General features: G+C 37.4%; 1 protein-coding gene across 5 annotated transcripts in view; it reads left to right on the forward strand.

The window, feature by feature from the left end:
* The window catches only part of DENND1B (DENN domain containing 1B), a 167,175-nt gene that overhangs the window by 74,456 nt on the left and 75,491 nt on the right, over positions 1 to 17,228 (forward strand). For 2 of the 5 annotated variants that reach the window (XM_055815047.1, XM_055815043.1), the window contains 5 exons: positions 6,111 to 6,180; positions 8,069 to 8,149; positions 10,873 to 10,932; positions 12,743 to 12,796; positions 15,950 to 16,060. In XM_055815047.1, coding sequence (XP_055671022.1) covers positions 6,111 to 6,180; positions 8,069 to 8,149; positions 10,873 to 10,932; positions 12,743 to 12,796; positions 15,950 to 16,060 — 376 coding nt within the window. The remainder of the gene's footprint in view (positions 1 to 6,110; positions 6,181 to 8,068; positions 8,150 to 10,872; positions 10,933 to 12,742; positions 12,797 to 15,949; positions 16,061 to 17,228) is intronic. The other 3 variants (XM_055815046.1, XM_055815045.1, XM_055815048.1) reach the window with 3 other exon arrangements.

Below are 17,228 nucleotides of genomic sequence, written 5' to 3' on the forward strand. Positions count from 1 at the left end.
GTAGCTGTCTCGGGCATTTTTGTTTGAAGAACATAATTGTGACACAATATTGTCTGAAACGATCATGCAGGGCTGGACTACAGTTGCCAAATTCAAAGCGCCAGTAAGTGCAAACCCATATTAAGATAAGAGGATGCTTCTTGGGTTATTCTCCAGAAGTTTTGTATGATTCCTTTGCCAAGTTTTGTTTTGTTGTTTTTTGTTTTTTTTTTTTTTTCTTGCTTTAAACTGCGCGGCTGCTTTGTGAAGCTGTCGGTGTGACTCCTGCTGGGTCACCTTCTCTCTGTCCACAGACTGCTGAGCGAATGCAGCCCTGTAAAAACAAGGGGTACCACAACAGGAATAACATACAAGAGTAACATACCTTGTTGTGCTCATATACTATACTGTATCTTTTCTTCTAGTCTTACTTTTTATGTCTTAATTGAAATAATAATTTTGCCAGTTGTGAAGTGGCACAGTAGAAATTTCAGTGTTCTCTTTTGAATAATAGGAGGAGACTTAATTCTTCTGAGTATTGTTTCTAAATATCACTGCTGTTTGCAGTAGGAATAATACTTGGGTTTACATGCAATTGTGTTTGAATTACCTGAACGATTTTAGTAGAAAGTGCAAATAATTTGACTGAAATTTGTTTTGTTAAAAGTCTTGAAACTGTTGGTGGACTCCGAGAGTGACCTTATGTATCCATAGGAACGCAAAATGCATCATTAAAGTGCTCAGTCTTAGATTTCATTAATTTTATGACTGTAAAATTGTCACCTATGTTTCCAAATGAAATGCTCTAATAAGGAGGACAGGTTTATGTGGTAAGCCTTTGTAGTTCTTCAGTTCAGACCATGCTTGAAGTGCTTGAAGCTTTCTCTCTCTTCCTTTAGGCAAATCCCTTAGAAGCAGAATGTTTCAATTTTACACATTTTGTGTCAATTTTCCAGACAGAAAAGTAGCCCCTAGACATTAGACATTTAGCTACGGAAAGGCAGTTTCCTTAGTTTTATTTGATTACTAGAAGTTAGATTCCTGCTGATAGTTCAGGACTGTTAGTGGTTACCTGACTATTTGACAGAAAACATTTCCTCTCCTTTATTTAACCTTTGACTCATGAATGTAAAAGTTTTATCAGAGCTATAGTAGAGGCACCAGTGAGGTGGAAGTCTACTTACAGCAACAAGGGTTATGAGTGACTTTGAATAAAAGTCTGAGCTCCTGCCTTGTGGCTCATTTGGATTAAAAGAAAATGCAAAGTACGTTTTTAATTAACCATGAAATATCTTGGGTTTTTGCTTTTGTGACAGGCAGTGGCTGTACTTCTAAATAAAGACCACTGTATTCTCAATCAGGGAATAGATATGTATTAAAAAAATATTGCATGTGTTTTAGTATTTTTCTTTATTATGGGGGAAAAGTTTTGTGGCAACTTTGGAGACATTGCTGTATGTTGCTGGAAGTTGTATGTTTGTTTCTCAAATAGTTATTGATAGTGACATGATGAATGCAAAGACAATGTGTACAAGTAGAGAAAAATAAACAAGAAGCCGATGATGGTTTAATAGTTTAAGAACCTAAATTATTTTTATTTGAGGTTTAGGCTTCTAAATGCATTAAAATTGAAAATGAAAGCCCTGTTATTCCTCGGTTTTATCTACTGTGAAGGGGGTTCATTGATAACCTTTTGACAATTTTGTAGAATAGCTAATTAATTATGAAATACACTGCTCATAAATAATTCAATGAATACAAGTATGATGTCTAGTAATGGATTTTAATTTTGATTTTATCTGTTGTTAAGGTATGTATGAATGTGAGGATTTTGAGCTAGGAGTAACGTATTACAGGTTTCCTTCGTTAAATTCAGCCATTTCAAAACTATTTTTTGCAGAGGATGCATTTCTGTACTGAATTAAAAAAAAATATTACCTAGCCTAACAGATGTCGATGGACATTTGTGCGCTTGATGACTTTTCTGTACACAGACTAGTTGTCTGTGCTAAACAAAGTTTAAATTTTGCAAGATTTGCTAACAGAACAAACTAAGAAGATTCTTTCACCTGTAGTGCTTCTGGTTTTTAGCTATTAGACGCAGAAGTGCCATGCAAGCCAACAAGGCCCAGTGCTGGGTCCTGCACTTGGGGCACAACAGCCCCACACAACGCTACAGGCTGGGGGAGGGGCGGCTGGAAAGCTGCCTGGCCAAAAAGGAGCTGAGCTTGTTGATCAACAGCCACCTGAACAGGAGCCAGCAGTGTGCCCAGGTGGCCAAGCAGCCCGACAGCACCCTGGCTTGTACCAGACACAGTGTGGCCAGCAGGGCTGGGGAAGCGATAGTCCCCCAGTACGCAGCACTGGTGAGGCCGCACCTGGAATCCTGTGGCTGGTTCTGGGCCCCTCACTGCAGGAGGGACACTGAGGGGCTGGAGCGTGTCCAGGGAAGGGCAACGAGGCAGGGGAAGGGGCTGGAGCACAAGGTCTGTGAGGAGCAGCTGAGGGAACTGGGGGCGTTTAGTCTGGAGAGGAGGAGGCTCAGGGGGGACCTTCTCACTCTACAGCTGCCTGAAAGGAGGCTGTAGTGAGGTGGGGATCGGTCTCTTCTCCCAGATAACAAATGACAAGACAAGAGGAAATGGCCTCCAGTTGCACCAGGGGAGGTTTAGACTGGATAGTAGAAAACATTTCTTCACCAAAAGGGTTGCCAAGCGTTGGAACAGGCTGCCCAGGGAGGTGGTGGAGCCACCCCCCGCCCCGGAGGTATTGAAAGACGTTGTAGATGTGGCGCTTAGGGGGATGGTGTAGTGGTGGACTCGGCAGTGTTGGGTAACGGTTGGACTCGGTCATCTTGAAGGTCTTTTCCAACTTAAGGGATTCTGTGATTTTAAAATTCTATACACAGTGCTTTATCCAATACGGTCTCTGGATAAAGATGTAAAGCCTATTTCATGGGAATGTTCATCTAGAGTAGTCCAAATAAATTAATAGGATTATTAACACAGGTGCTTGCAAAATCAGGCTGTGGTACAAGAGGATAAAAATATGCTTGACAGCCTTTAGGATGTTACAAAATAAAAGAGCTTATACTTACTCTTTGAATTGAGAATCTAAAATACCACCTGATACCTGTCTTACCAACAAACACAACCTGTGTTTATATTTACTTTTGAATGCAGAGATACATTGTATATGCAGACACAAAGGCACTGTTTATGAAAACAACAAATATAAGAATTCTTTATTATACTGAATTAATAGCATTTGGCAAATACATAGAAGAAAGATATAAAGGGAACTTCTATGCTCTCCAATAGATCTTTGTAATATTTTGTTGCACTAAGAACAGTACAATTAAAAATATCGACAACAACTTTTGCAATTAATCTCCTTTAGAAGAACTGAAGATTGTGTGAAAAAGAGAGGACAGGTCTTGGTGGCCTTTGGTTTCATACCGTATAATGTAATGGAGTACTTGTTTTGATTGCCTTAATTTTTCAGGTTTAAGAGGCATGTTGAAATTATTTTAAACGTGTCTGTGGTTATGAGGCTTAAGGCAGTTCTTTTTCCAGTCTTTCAGCTCAGAAAGGAAACTGGCATTTTTAAACTGTGTGCAAATAGTCTGTTTTTACAGTGTTTTTCTTTGTGGTTTTGTTACATGAAGACATGGAAGTATATCGTCAACCTGATTTTGCTATGGCAAGAAATTCTTGTACGGGTGCTCTGGTCAGCATGACTAGCATATGAAAGAAAAGTCTCCCTTGGTTTTCTGCTAGCGTTCATTAATGTCAAATAATGAATTCGACCTTTTTATGCATTATTTAAAAATTACTTCTAACTTTTATTTTCACAGTAAAAGGGGAGTTAAGATCATGGATACAAGAAATATGGTTAATATTTTATTGAAGTAGGAGCATTTATTTTTACAGAATGCTAATCAAATGTTCATTATGAAAAATGAATGATTAGATAATTTTTAGAGTATTCTACAGCAAAATATGCTGGGGTGATGTACACTATTAATGCAGAGGTGTTAACAAAAGACTGGAAAACTTTTAGATCATCTAACCCATTTGCATGTCTAGTGTTGTAAAAATACTTTGTGATTTATACCTACCTTGTACCTTGGCTTGGGCAGGACGCTGGAACCTGCCGTAGATCGAGGCTGGTAAAACTGTCCAGTAGCTCTGACTTTTGCAGGTACTCTTGACTGCTGTGGTGAAAATTTTTGTTTGCCTCTCTATGCTGCGTTTCAGCGACATGTAAAACCAGGTTAACGTGATTACAGAAGAGAATAGAATGGGAGTGCCAGGTGGAACAGGACTCAGGGATCAGGTGTTTTAGCTGCTGTATGATGGGTGCTGTATGAGGGCGTGCAGCGTTCATGCCTGTAAGCAGGGAGTGGCCTTACAGGTGCAATGAAGTAAAGTTTATGATTATATAAGAATATATTGGAAAGCAAATGCAATAACGTCACACCTTTACTGTCAACGAGAGCAAGCATTAAGAAGTTTATGTAGGTTTGATTAATAGCCAGTGTGCTGTATGATCAATTGTGATAAAGATTTTGATACAGTGGCTTTAAAAGAAATCATTGCCTCTGTGTCTTTTTGGCTTGGCAGGTGTAAATTCATGTGCTTTTTTAGTTGTATGTGGGGGTTTTTTTTGTTTGGTTTTTTTTTTTTTAAGCAGCAGGCAAGCATTTATAAGGATGGCAAAGATTGCTAGAAAATACATAACTATAACTATGTTCAGATTTCTGCTGCTCTCTTTTTTTCGCCCTGAGAATTTGGCACTGTTTCTAATGTCTTGCCAGCTGTGTACTGAGAACAGAGGTGTTACGAAGAAAACATAACCCTTCACTGGACTCCTTGCACACAACTAGATGTGGCTTCTCTTCAGCTATGGTTTTTCCCTAACAGATTTCCTTTTCCTATCAGGGAAAACATTTAGGTACTTCATACTGGGCTTTTTCAGTTGCAGTTAGCACGTTTCCGGAAATATATAGATTTGAAATTTTAAGGTTTGTCCACAGCACACACAAAAGCATTGAAAGTGTGTCTGTGGATTTTACTGCACTGAGTAACAAAGTGTGTAGTATTATTAATATGGGTATGAAATGTAATAAAAGCATTTCAGGCTTTATTTCCTTCCCAGCCCCCTTCTGATCTCAAGCAACTAATATTAACCATACCATTTTAGTAATGTTCTTTGTGATAAAATTCTAACAGATATGAGAAGGTGTGTAATTTTTAAATAAGGAGGAATTTATACTGGTACTGTTTAGTTTACCAGACCTGTAACATCTGTATTGTAGGCTTAAATAGTGATTATGGGAAGTTCTGTAGCAATCACTCACTGATGATGTCAGTGTTAAAGGTGACCAAAAAAAAAAGAAACTGATGTTCCGGTGTTTGAGTTTTTCTCATGGTCTTTATTTATGTCTTACTTATCTTAGGTTCTGTTTAACTCACTGAGAGTATTGCGTGCATATGGACTGCAGACTTGTTTTAGAAGTCTATTAAGTATTCATGTATTGATGTACTGTGTATTTACAATATTGGTGAATGCTCTCATTTTTTAGAAGTTAAATCTATCTATAGAGATTACTTTATAGGGAGAACAATATTCTTACATATAGTGTGACATCTATGCTATCGCATGGCATTGCACTACTTGTCAAATACGGGGGTCCTGATCTGCCCAGGTAAAATTGTCTGTTGTTCTCCAGGGAAGCAGCAGTTCTGGCAGTCCACCAGGTACAACAGGATGTAGAATTTTAAAATTGCAAATAACACAAATGCTGAAAGACATAACAAAAGTGGAAATGTGATTTAGCAATGTTTAAAATGATCTTTTGGTGCCTTTAAAATAATGGGAAGTGAAAGTAGTATGAGCTAATATACGCTTAATGGAACTTCAAACAGGTGTCCAGCATAAAGAAATGTAGCTTTGCTACTATCAGTGATGTACCATTACATTTGCAGGGAAAAGTTTTATATGCATTGTATTTATATGTAGAAATATTATGAAATATACAATTGAGATTAATTGTAGTGGTATTCTGTAAGCACTGGAAAAAAATACATTGAAATGTTACTAAAATTCTTTTTCCCCTCCTGTTTTAGTTACCTACCGTGGTTTGAGGTATATTACAAGCTCCTAAATACCCTGGCAGATTATTTGGCTAAAGAACAGGTAATTGTGTAAAATATTTTCCTTGAAATAATGGTCACCATTTGAAGTGCTGTAAATTGATTGTGTACTGTTTTAAAATTTAAAATTTTAGTGGAATTTAGAAGCAAGTTTTTACATTGATTTTCATATTGAAATTCAAAGAATCTGAACATACAGCTGCCTCTGTCACTTGAATCCCACATTAATCTTAAAAAGCTGCTGAGAATATACCTTTATAAAGTGTCAGTCTTAGGATAAACAAGTCCTGGGTGAAGTGTGAGCAAAGTGTCACATCACTGGAGATCTGTATGACGTATTGATTGTAAACTGTAGATCTCTGGAACTATCTGATTATCAGTTACAAACACTTTTTTTTCAGAACTGCATAAAATATGATGTACTGTTTCACCCTTCATATTAACTAAAAACTACCTCTCGTAATTCTGTCATCTCAACTACAAGACAAAATTACTTGCAGCATTTGGTGGAAAATCGTGATAGTTTAGTTTGCATATTCATGAGCAATTAGACATATTCTAGGATTACACAGGAAAGGAAATACTGGCATCTGTTTTTACTGAGAACATTAAAGCTATACCTTTCTGCTTTAACTATATTAGTATACTAGCTTCTAATTAAAAAAGAAAAAAAAGGAAAGCCATCAATAGTCAACCATATGCTGTAGACTGGAAAAGCTGACATTTCAAGAATATATGAACTATAGAATAAGCAGTTAGTGTCCATTATAGTAAATGGACTATAGAGAATGATGATATGTAATGATGATATGAGAATGATGATATGATGATTTTATGTAAAAAGAAAATGCAGTCAGAAAGTTTGGTGTTAGCTGTGTTTAAACGAAGTGTGGAATACATTTAAGTCTTGTAATTGGTATAATGCGACTTTCGTTTTTGCCCTGACTTCACTATAGTAGTAAAAATTGTTACTAAGGTTGTATGTGGCAGAAGGAGGCTAGGGATTTTCTTCTGTGTTTTTTATCAGTGGTTCTGGCATTGCAGCTATTACTGCCACGAATTTAAGTTGCTGAGTTATACGTTTGTTGTCCTCTGTGCTGAAAAAACCTTTGATGGCTCAGAAAGTTTTTTGTTGCATTGCCTGGCCCCATGTCTGTTGCTGAGGATGCTGTTAGAGGGCATTGCTCCCTCCTGGCCCAGGAACCATTCATCTGACCAAGAGCTAGACCCAAAGTCTTGTTTACTAGTGTGAGATCCAGTGTCATCATCACTGTTGCAGGGAGACGGAAGCTCCCTGCAGACTCAGACATGTTTAATAGCTGGCCCCCTCGTCACTGATATTTTTGGTTTTACTTTGACAACAAAAATAACTTTGTTTCCACAAACAAAACCCTAAACTGAATGAAAACTCTAAACCAAACTGCTTGTCTTTCCCAAGTAAATGTGTCTTTTAGAGATCAAGATGGGGGATCCTAGTTAAATCCGGTAGCTGCATGTACTTTTTAGTAAACCTTATTAACTGTTCTGTGTGCTCTGATGAATTATTTTTAATGTATACAATATAGCTGTGTAGCTGCATGTTTAGTAAAACTTAGCATAGACAAATATCATGGCTAAAAGTTTTGGGAAAATGATGTCCAAGATGCACAGACCAGCTAGACATGTTAACATGATTTTCAGTTGCAAATAATGCCATTCATGTAAGGAGTATATGGGGAGATATGTAAGAGAGAGACTTAACTTGCAGATACAGTAATTTTCTGATGTACAAAGCTGGCCTCAATTTAATATTTAAATACTTCATGGCAAATTGCAATTGCCTTTCTCATTAAATTATATATCTCTCTTTGTCAATATATAGTTTGATGTGTAGTAAATAGCAATTAGTTTTTATATAATAATTAACTACCTTTAAAAAATATTCCCTGTAGGAAAATGACTCAAATGATTTCTTAAAATCATTGTATAGCCATCCTGTGCCAAAGGCGAACGCTTTAGTCAGTTTAAGTGTGGTAAGTATTCTCTGTTTAACTCCTATTACTGACTATAAAATAGTAGGTCAGGCTGAAACAAAAATAAAACAAAACCAAAATCAAAGCAAAAAACCTTTGTAAAGAGTAAACTTATGTTGCTTCCCATCATTAACTGGCTTGGAGAACCCCCCCCTGCAGAATAGACTTTGTCTCTGTCTCATGTTCTCTTAAAGTAATAAAGAAGTAGAAATTTGACTTTTGCTGTATGGATGAAAAAGTAAACTGCAGTGGGATCTGGCAGTGCTAGAACTACTTTTTTGTTTTTCCTGCCATTTCATGTAGATAATTTCAGTTTCTCCTGCTGTGAATCAGGAGACACTAACTCTGTTTTATTGCCTCTTATGTCTGAGTAGGTAGACTTGCAGGATTGGGCAAAAGTCTGTGTAAGCTGGCTTCTTTCCCGTCTTCCTAGTTTTGCTTGATCACGTAAAAATGCTGTAGGAAAGGTGGTAGGAGAAGTGTACTGTTACGTGAAACTAGGGGACAGAATATGTCTATGCCTACCTTGCTTTTCTGCTCTGACTTTTCATGATGTGGGGCTGGACATGGAGAGCCTGGCAAGGAGATGTTACCTCAGAAGCATCAATAAGTGAGCCCGTCACTGTTACGGTTCCTGAAGTTTTCAACAGAAACAGCATATGGATGCATGTTCAAATACATTTGTAAAGCCTGCATGAAATGTAAAGCCAACACAGAGCCTCTGCTGTCTCCAAGACATTGTTTGTGTTCACAGCATCTATGCAATTACTGCATGCATAAGTAACTGTGCACAGATAACTGTTTCTTGATGGAACTGTCAGAGTTTGCAGGGCACAGAAAAAAGGGGTTTTGTAAAGGTTTCCCTTATGTGCATACAGAAAATCGTTACATTATTTATCTTGACCTTAATTGTGTCATTTCACGTTACATTTAACTTGTTTATTTTAGAATTGAGCCCAATACTTTGAGTAAAGCAAGCACAGACTCTAGGAAATCCTTTGGCCCTATTACAAAGGCATACAGAAATGGAGAGTCTACCATATCTGTTGCAGAACTCGCCCTTCCTGCTTAACATAACGCTGCCTTTATTTTATTTTAATTTGCCATATTTCACATTCCCTCCCTTGTCATGCTTTTTTCACTAGGCTATAAAGGCCTAATATTTCCCCCGCTACAACCGTGCTAATCCACTGTATTTTGAAGTCCTTCCAGTCTTGTGTGTTGTTTTTCACCAGAACAACGTACTGCTTCTTGAGGCTGCATTTAGAATAGTTTCTGTTGCTGTTTTTTCTTTCTGTTGTCTGTGTAATATTTTCAGGTTATTTTTCAGTTCATAGTACCTTTGCCAAGAATACTTCTGTATATCAAAATATATTTTGCTATTTTTAATTGCAGAATTTTAACCAATTCTAATATGGCAACCTTAAAATGTTTTACGTTGTTGTTTAAAAATCCTACTGTATTTCAGAGTGACACAGAGAAGTTTTAAAGATATTTTTACTTGCATTTCTTTCGAAGTGTTACTGCTTGTTGCTGTCAGTGTTGCAGTTCATCTTGCATAGAACTTGCCTGCCTCAAAATGAACGTTGTGATGAACCTGGAAATGGATGTTGTGGTGAATACAACTGGCAACGCTGGGATGACAAATTGCTTGCAATAAAGTTGATGCCTGCTGGTTTTATTGCAATATTATCTGACTTTTTTGAAATTATTTTTTTTTTCTCATGTCTTGTTCCCAGTAGCTTGTTACATCAAAGATTTTTGTAATCTTTTTAGCTGAACAGTGATTATCTAAATGCAGGCCTCTTACCAAATGCCTGGCTGCAGGCACAGTAGAGCAAATACTGGTTTCAGACAGGGCAGAGCAGGAAGGAATATGTTAGCCTGAATCAGAATGTTTGTTGGATCTGCAAGTATCTCTGTTTTTGTAATGCTCAGTGCTGCAGGGAGCAGGGAAATGTTTATGGCCACTTCCAGCTCTAACTTTGTGTGCCTAGTCTTTTATATTGATGTTCCTTTCTTGCTTCTTGTATATTGTAAATAAGCTAGACTGGAATCCTCAGTAGTAATAGACTTAAAAAGAAGTTACAGTGAAAAATAATTGTAGAAATGCCATGATGGGGTGGCTTTTCATTGTGGCAGGGTAAGTTGAGTTCAGATTTCATGATGCAGAATTAAAAAGGTCCCTCCACCCACTTACTCAGGTATGCTGTAGGGTAGGGCTTATAGACCCTGAAGCAGGGTCTAGTTGGCACCACAATGGAACTTAGTATTGCATGTATATAATCATGCATAAATTACACCCAGTATGTGGTGTGTCCCAGTAATCATTGGTCAGGAGGACACCAAATTGCCTTGCTCTAGTTAGGATCCAAGTTCTGCTCTCACCTATTGGTTCCAGCAGCTGAAATTTGAGGGGTGATCATTTGTTCTCTGAAATTTGAGCTTAAATATAGTTTGGGTCACTTTTATTTTACTCATAGAGGGCTAAAAATTTATTTTTCTTTTTTTATTCCTTCTTTTTTTTTCTTTCTTTTTTTTCTGTTGGAAAGCCTAGCTAAGTTAAGTTTGAGTTCAAATGGGGGAGGATTACAAAGAATAAAATGGGTTTTTTTCAGCCAGTATTTAAAACAAGGAATATTACAAGCATTAGAGTCAGCTTTGGCCTTTTTGTTGGAAAACTAAAAAGTCAATTGTTCAATCTTTCTCTCATCTTGCATAAGAGCCAAGAGATGATTATTGCAAGTGAGCAAGTTTTGAAAAAACAGCCTTGTCTTGTATCGGTGAGTTCAAAAGGCACAGAGTATCTAAAGCCTGTTGTAATTAAAGAAATAATTACTTGCTATAGGATATCTCTTTTGATTTCAGGCTTATTTATACCTGTCCTTTGGGAAATTCTTCTGCTGTCTTTAGCCTAAAAGAGCAGTCTAACAGTAATATACCTATTCTGTTTAAATCAATCTGACTTCAGAGCTTTGTGTTTGTGCGTCATAATCCTTTCCTAAAAACCGCAACCAAAATCAACCCCTTTAAAATGATGAACAAAACTTGTGTTTTCTGGTGTCGTTTTTGGAGAAAACTTCATACAGGGCAGCACCTGGTAATTTAGTATTTCTTCTAAGGTCATACATCTTCCTAAGGGAGTTCACAAAGATGTGCAAGGACTCCATACCACATGATTTTTGCTGCTTTATGACTCTTAATGACTGCAGTAATGGGTCTTTGCTTCTCATAGTTCTGACTTCCTTTTCTGTTTAACGAGTGAAATATTATTACTTTGTTAATTATAAATAATTACTTCTCCAAGTTATTAACTTCATTACTCAGAAATCTTTTGATAAATATTCTGTGACCTTATTACATATAGGAAATAATTTTCTGTTCTCACTATACTTCTGAAGGATGTAGGCATTTCATTAGTCTGAATATTGTCCTGTTCTTGACTAGAGAAAAATTCTTAACTTTTTTCTCTGTTGATGCAAGACAATAATCTGAGGTATTTGTTGTGCAAGTGCTATGACGTTTATGGGATGCCTTTTTTAAGCCAATTTTTTTTCTTAAATTTTTAACTGTTGTGATATGACCTGATTTGTGGGGAAAATTTTCTATTAAATGTATCAAGCTGGTTTAATAAGTCTCCTACACAGAGTTAATAGTATTAATGAATGTATTTTTTTTGTTGTTGAACACAAGACACATTCAATATCTTACAGACTTCCTTTTTGTATTGGTGTATCTTTTTCAAGTTTAATTTGAAAATAAACTGTGTCTTTGTGGTATTAATTATAATTTTAAAATATACTATAAAAACAAAGTCTATGAAAAATGTCAGAATTCCATTAAGAAGAAATAAAATCTAAGAAGTCATTAATTATCAAATTTACTTAGTATGCACTTAAGGTTTTCTGTCCTTTAAGATTTAGACTAATATGCAAAAATGCCTTAAAATTATTAAGTCCATGCCTGATAACTATTAAAAGCATTGGATTAATGAGAATAATTTATATTACATCTGGTTTTAGTTTAATCTATTTTATATTTACATCCTAGATGGCCTCAAACTAAGATGCATAAAATTGTTCATGTATTTCATAAATGATAGCGGAATCTCAGGCTGTCAGACCTTGCATTTCTGTTAGCACATTTTTGATTCAAAGATGTTTGGAAAGGGAAGAGAATGCCTATCAAGTAATAATATTTCTATTCTAATTAATTTTCTCATGTGAATGATTTTTCCTTTTCCATTCTAAATTTACATTTTGTTCTTTAACATTTTTTTTGTTGTAATTTTTTAAATCAATGCTACTTTCAGGCTCGTGACAGCATTTAAAGCTGGCTTAATTTCAGCGTTACTTCAGAACTGCAGCCCAGCGTTTTTTTCCCCCTTGGTTTGTGTGCTGTGCTTGAACCAGAGCTTGTCATTTCATGTTGTGATCTGCTTAATTCTTTGTCTAGTAGTGATAAGAATGCTATTGAAAAATGGCTATTTGTTTTAAGAAAGATGGGGTTGGAAATCCTAAATGCTGGATTTTTTAAAAAAGAGGTTTTGGTTTCTGTGTACATAAATTATTAATTATTTTTCCCATCGATTAGCACTCGTATTTCATTACTCCTGATATAACTGGATTGCCAACAATCCCTGAAAGCGTAAGTATGCAGTTTCTTTTTTAAATATTTAGTAAAGTATCAACATCATTCTGTGGGTACAGCTGAACTCTGCTTTTGTCAATAGGAGATGTTTTTTTTCCAAGGCTGTTTTTAGAATATGATTGATATCTATTATTACAACCTTTAGCTACTGTTGCATTCATCGTTTACACATTTTAAAGCATTAACAAGGCATGTTTGACCACTGCTGTATCCACCCTTTGTTCATAATTACTTGTCTTGTTTGCCTTTATTTGGATTATTTATGTAAAATGTGTTCTACTTCTGCACCTCGTGTGATTTGAATACCTGCCCTTTCAACACTGCATTGTTGAGCTGCAAGTTTGGCTATCAAGACACGTAGTTATTTTTGGTGTACGAAGGCATTTTCAGGCTTTTTGAGAACACGCTGTGCCTGCCTGTGCTCAGGTGTTAACCATGCACCAGGAATGGGGGCTATTTTTTTTTTTTTAGTGAAGCCTTTCTTTCTGTAGATGCTGAATCTTTGAAGGTGCTGTGGGTAGACTGTGAGTGTGAAGTCTCCGATCATGCTCTCTATGATGTGTTTAGCTGGGTAAGATCCAGTGTAAGAGCTTCAAGACTTTCAGCTTTTCATCCTTGCATTTCAGCCTGGAGTTGAATACGGGTGTAGGGACGTGCTTTTTTGCACTTTCGCGTAGTACAGTCTGTCTGGAAGTGACGCTGGGCGAGGGTTCCCGCAGTACAGAAGTCCGGCGGTGCCACAGAAGGGCTTGTGGGCAGCTGTGGCCGTGCCTGTGCTGGAGGCGTGATAGAAGCGCGGTGCCTGTCTTCTGCGGCCTGGCGGCCCGCTGCTGTCCTCTGTGCCGCTCCAAGGGCAGGCCGTGGCCTGGGCCTGCTGCCGGCCGTGGCTTCCACCGTGGGGTGGGCGAGGAGGGACGTGGAGCTGGGGCAGCCTTCCGTGGGGGAAGGGAGCCTGGGCCAGGGGCCAGAGATGGCACAGCCTTGTCGCAACCCAGAAAACTGTGGGAAGTTGCTGGACAGAGGAGTAAGAGAGAGCACTCTGTTGCAAGGGCTCTTTGGGCAGGATGGGGCTTAGTTTTAAAAAGTTTATTTTCATCTGTTTTACCCTGTGGGTTGAATTCCTCTATTTTAAAGAATTCCGTTCTTCTAGCTAATTATTTGGGGTTCTAATGAAACATAGCTTTGGAGGTTAGAAGGTGTGTTGTGCTCAATTTGAAGAAAATGGGGGAAGCTTCGATCTGGGTCTCTAGCTGATGGAGGGTCTTGCGGCAGTGCTGCTGTGGTTTTATTTTTCTGATTCTGTGGGAGAAAGGAAAACTAAATTATAAGGTGCCTTTCTAGAATTATTTTTTACTTCATTTATAAAACTCCCATCCTTCCAGTATGACTCAAAATAGTATGGTACTCGTGGAGAATTAGAACATGCAGGGAGTGAAGAGGTGGAGTAATTAAGGTAAATTAGCAATAAAAAGAATTTTCTCATTCTTTGCTGTAAGATTCACATATTTCAGGGACAATAACTTTTCTGATGTAATGCAGAAATAACTGTGTCTCCCAAAGATATGTTGGTCTGTGCACGATTACACACTTTGTACCACAGCATTTGCAGCACAGAATCGGCATACCTCTCTCAACTGCAGTGTTAGAGGGTGTCCGAGATAAATTGGACTCAAATTATGATGGTGCTTCAACCTTTGACAACCAGTTAAAAATAGCACTTGGAAGACCAGAATTTCTTTCTAAACAGAGTGTTTGTAGCCTTAAAGCTCTTGATTTTATCTCTTCAAAAGTTTTATGTGTTATGGGCCAAGAATAACTTTATACTCTGTGTCTTCAAATTAATAAATCCATGAAACTGGATTGCCATGGGATCTTTGTTTGCCTTTCAATATTTTTTTAGTCAATATTGCAATATATCCAAAAAAGAGGTCAACCTTCAGATCATCGTCACTTCAAAGCTAGCTTTTCATATAGTGGAGTCCGTAAGGAGACAAACTAGCCGGTGGTGAGCAGTGCTGTGCCCCACGCTGTGCTCCCTGATAGCGGGGGGCCAGGAGCCCGAGGCCTGCAGTGTCCCGGCCCCTGCATGGGGGTGCCGGAAGTCAGGGGGTCACCCCGCGCTGAAGCCTTGACCACTGGGCTTGCCCTTGCTGTTTTTTCAGGGGTGCCGTGTTTTGGCCACATCCACTGCTGAGGTTTCTGTCCTTGGCTTGGGGTGTATAAATGCTAGACCTCCTCCATTAACGTTCAGTAATACCTTGTTCCTGACAAGAGAGAAGTAAGACTTCTGGTTGCAGCTACGATAATGAATGTATGAAATTAAATGTTTTGTACATTGTGGGGTGTATTAGGTACATGGTCATACATACTCTCCAACATTTACAAAAAATTGCTGTTTCCCTAGGTGTTTTTGCTGGTAGCAAGGGAGAACCTCCTATCTACCTTCATCCCCCACTGCCTCTCTCTTTTCCCCCCACTTTTGTGTTGTCTGAAATATAAATAAAAGGTGTTGGTGATTTTGCTTTTCGTTAAACCCCGTGGTGGGGATGGCAGTGGGGCTCTAATAGAGGCAAAAAGTGTGGCTGTGGGAAGGACCCAGTACCTTCTACTGGTGCTGCTGGATGTTTGATGTCCTGGTGCATACAGCTCAAGCGAAAACTTGGTGTTTTTCAACAAGGTGGTTTGCTGTATTTGAAGTAGGGTAAAATGAATGTGTTGACTTTGGGAGAGCCTGGCAAAATAGCACAGTTTTATTATTGCAACTATGACCAAACAGTTATTGCGGTGGTGGAAGGTCTGTTCCTGGGTTGTAAGTAATGTTTACCTTAATAGCATATGGTGCTATTGATATAATACAGAATTTCAGATTTTTTTCAAATTTGTAAAAAAAAAAGGTCTAAATTCACAAGCATAATCAAATGAGTAAAGTATTAGTAACTTACACCAAAGTTAGATTTTCATTGGCTTTAAAACCCACCCATTATTTTTAAAGCATACAGATATTAATTAAAAGGGATTTCTTTCATAGGGTTGGGTTGGTTTTTTTCTCCCCCACTTACTAATTGGACAAAAATTTTGTAAGCAATATATAAAATGTTCCACTTAGCTACTACTGTTGCTATATTGTTAACATCTTATTTATTTAAACAGAGAAACCTCACTGAATATTTTGTTGCTGTGGATGTGAACAACATGCTGCAACTTTATGCCAGTATGTTGCATGAGAGACGAATCATTATTACCTCTAGCAAACTAAGCACTGTAAGTACTTCACACATCTCCTTTTAAGTAGAATATATTGAACATTTCACAAAATGACCTGCAGACCTTTGTGGTTTTAGATATGTTCCATGTGTACTTAGAAGACAATATCTACATACTCTTCTGATATATGGTTTTAGTCTGGCTCTTGAAGTACAAAAGTCTGATTTATATAAGACCTACTCAGATACATTAAGTCAGGTTAATTATTTTTCTTATCAGGACATGAGAGTTCTTTAACTCTCCTGAGTTCATTTCTGTGCCTTCTAACCTAAAAAGAATTCTTAAGGGCTATTATAAGATCTTTATTATTCACTTGTGGCTTATTCCATTGGAGCTACTTGAAAGAAATCAAGGGTCCCTAATAATAGCTGCTATCCTAACCTGGTAATAGGTAGATTCGTCTTTGTTAGAGTGGTTTGGGAGTGCATACTGTAATAGCTCTGATTTGGAGCAGCTCTTCAGACTGATAATAATGTACAACTCAAAATAGCCTTTTTTTTTATTAACGGTTTTAGGCTACTGCCCACATCAAGATGTTCCCCGCTCCACTCCCCCCACCCCCCTCTTATGCCTGCTTAAACTACTTAATGAAAGAATGTTGTGTTTCATTTTGAAAGTATACCTAAATATTCAGATGTTGTTTTTTTTCTACTCTTCACAGAATTTTAGGAATCTTTAAAATATTCTATATTTTGAAAATAGTTCCAAGACTAATTTTAAATTAGTACAAAACTTTCACTTTATAACCCACTTTATAACCAACAGAGTATTTTTGTTATGCAAAATCTTTAGCCTACTAAGCACAGTCATTGAAAAGACCTTTTTTTTTAATAGTGTGGCATAAACGAGCTTGTTTAATATGCTTTCTGTGGTAGAAAAACAACTTCATGTTCCTGAACACTGCTAATTGTACTACCAAATAAATGAACAGTTATTTTCAGCACATAGGTATAAGGTTGGATATAGCACTAAAAATCAGTATTTTCAAAAACGTGGAGCTGCCAGTTTCTAGTCCATACATGTGCATTTAAGGAGTGAGAATTTTTGGATTATAAATAGTGAATAAAACCCCTCTAAATTCTTTTGAGTCAAAAGTAAATTGAAGATGAAGAAGATTCAGAATCACCATAAAAGGCTGACAGGTTTTACAATTCTAGGTGGAAGT

The sequence above is a fragment of the Falco peregrinus genome, chromosome 10 (genome assembly GCF_023634155.1).
Source record: "Falco peregrinus isolate bFalPer1 chromosome 10, bFalPer1.pri, whole genome shotgun sequence".
Taxonomy (NCBI): domain Eukaryota; kingdom Metazoa; phylum Chordata; class Aves; order Falconiformes; family Falconidae; genus Falco; species Falco peregrinus.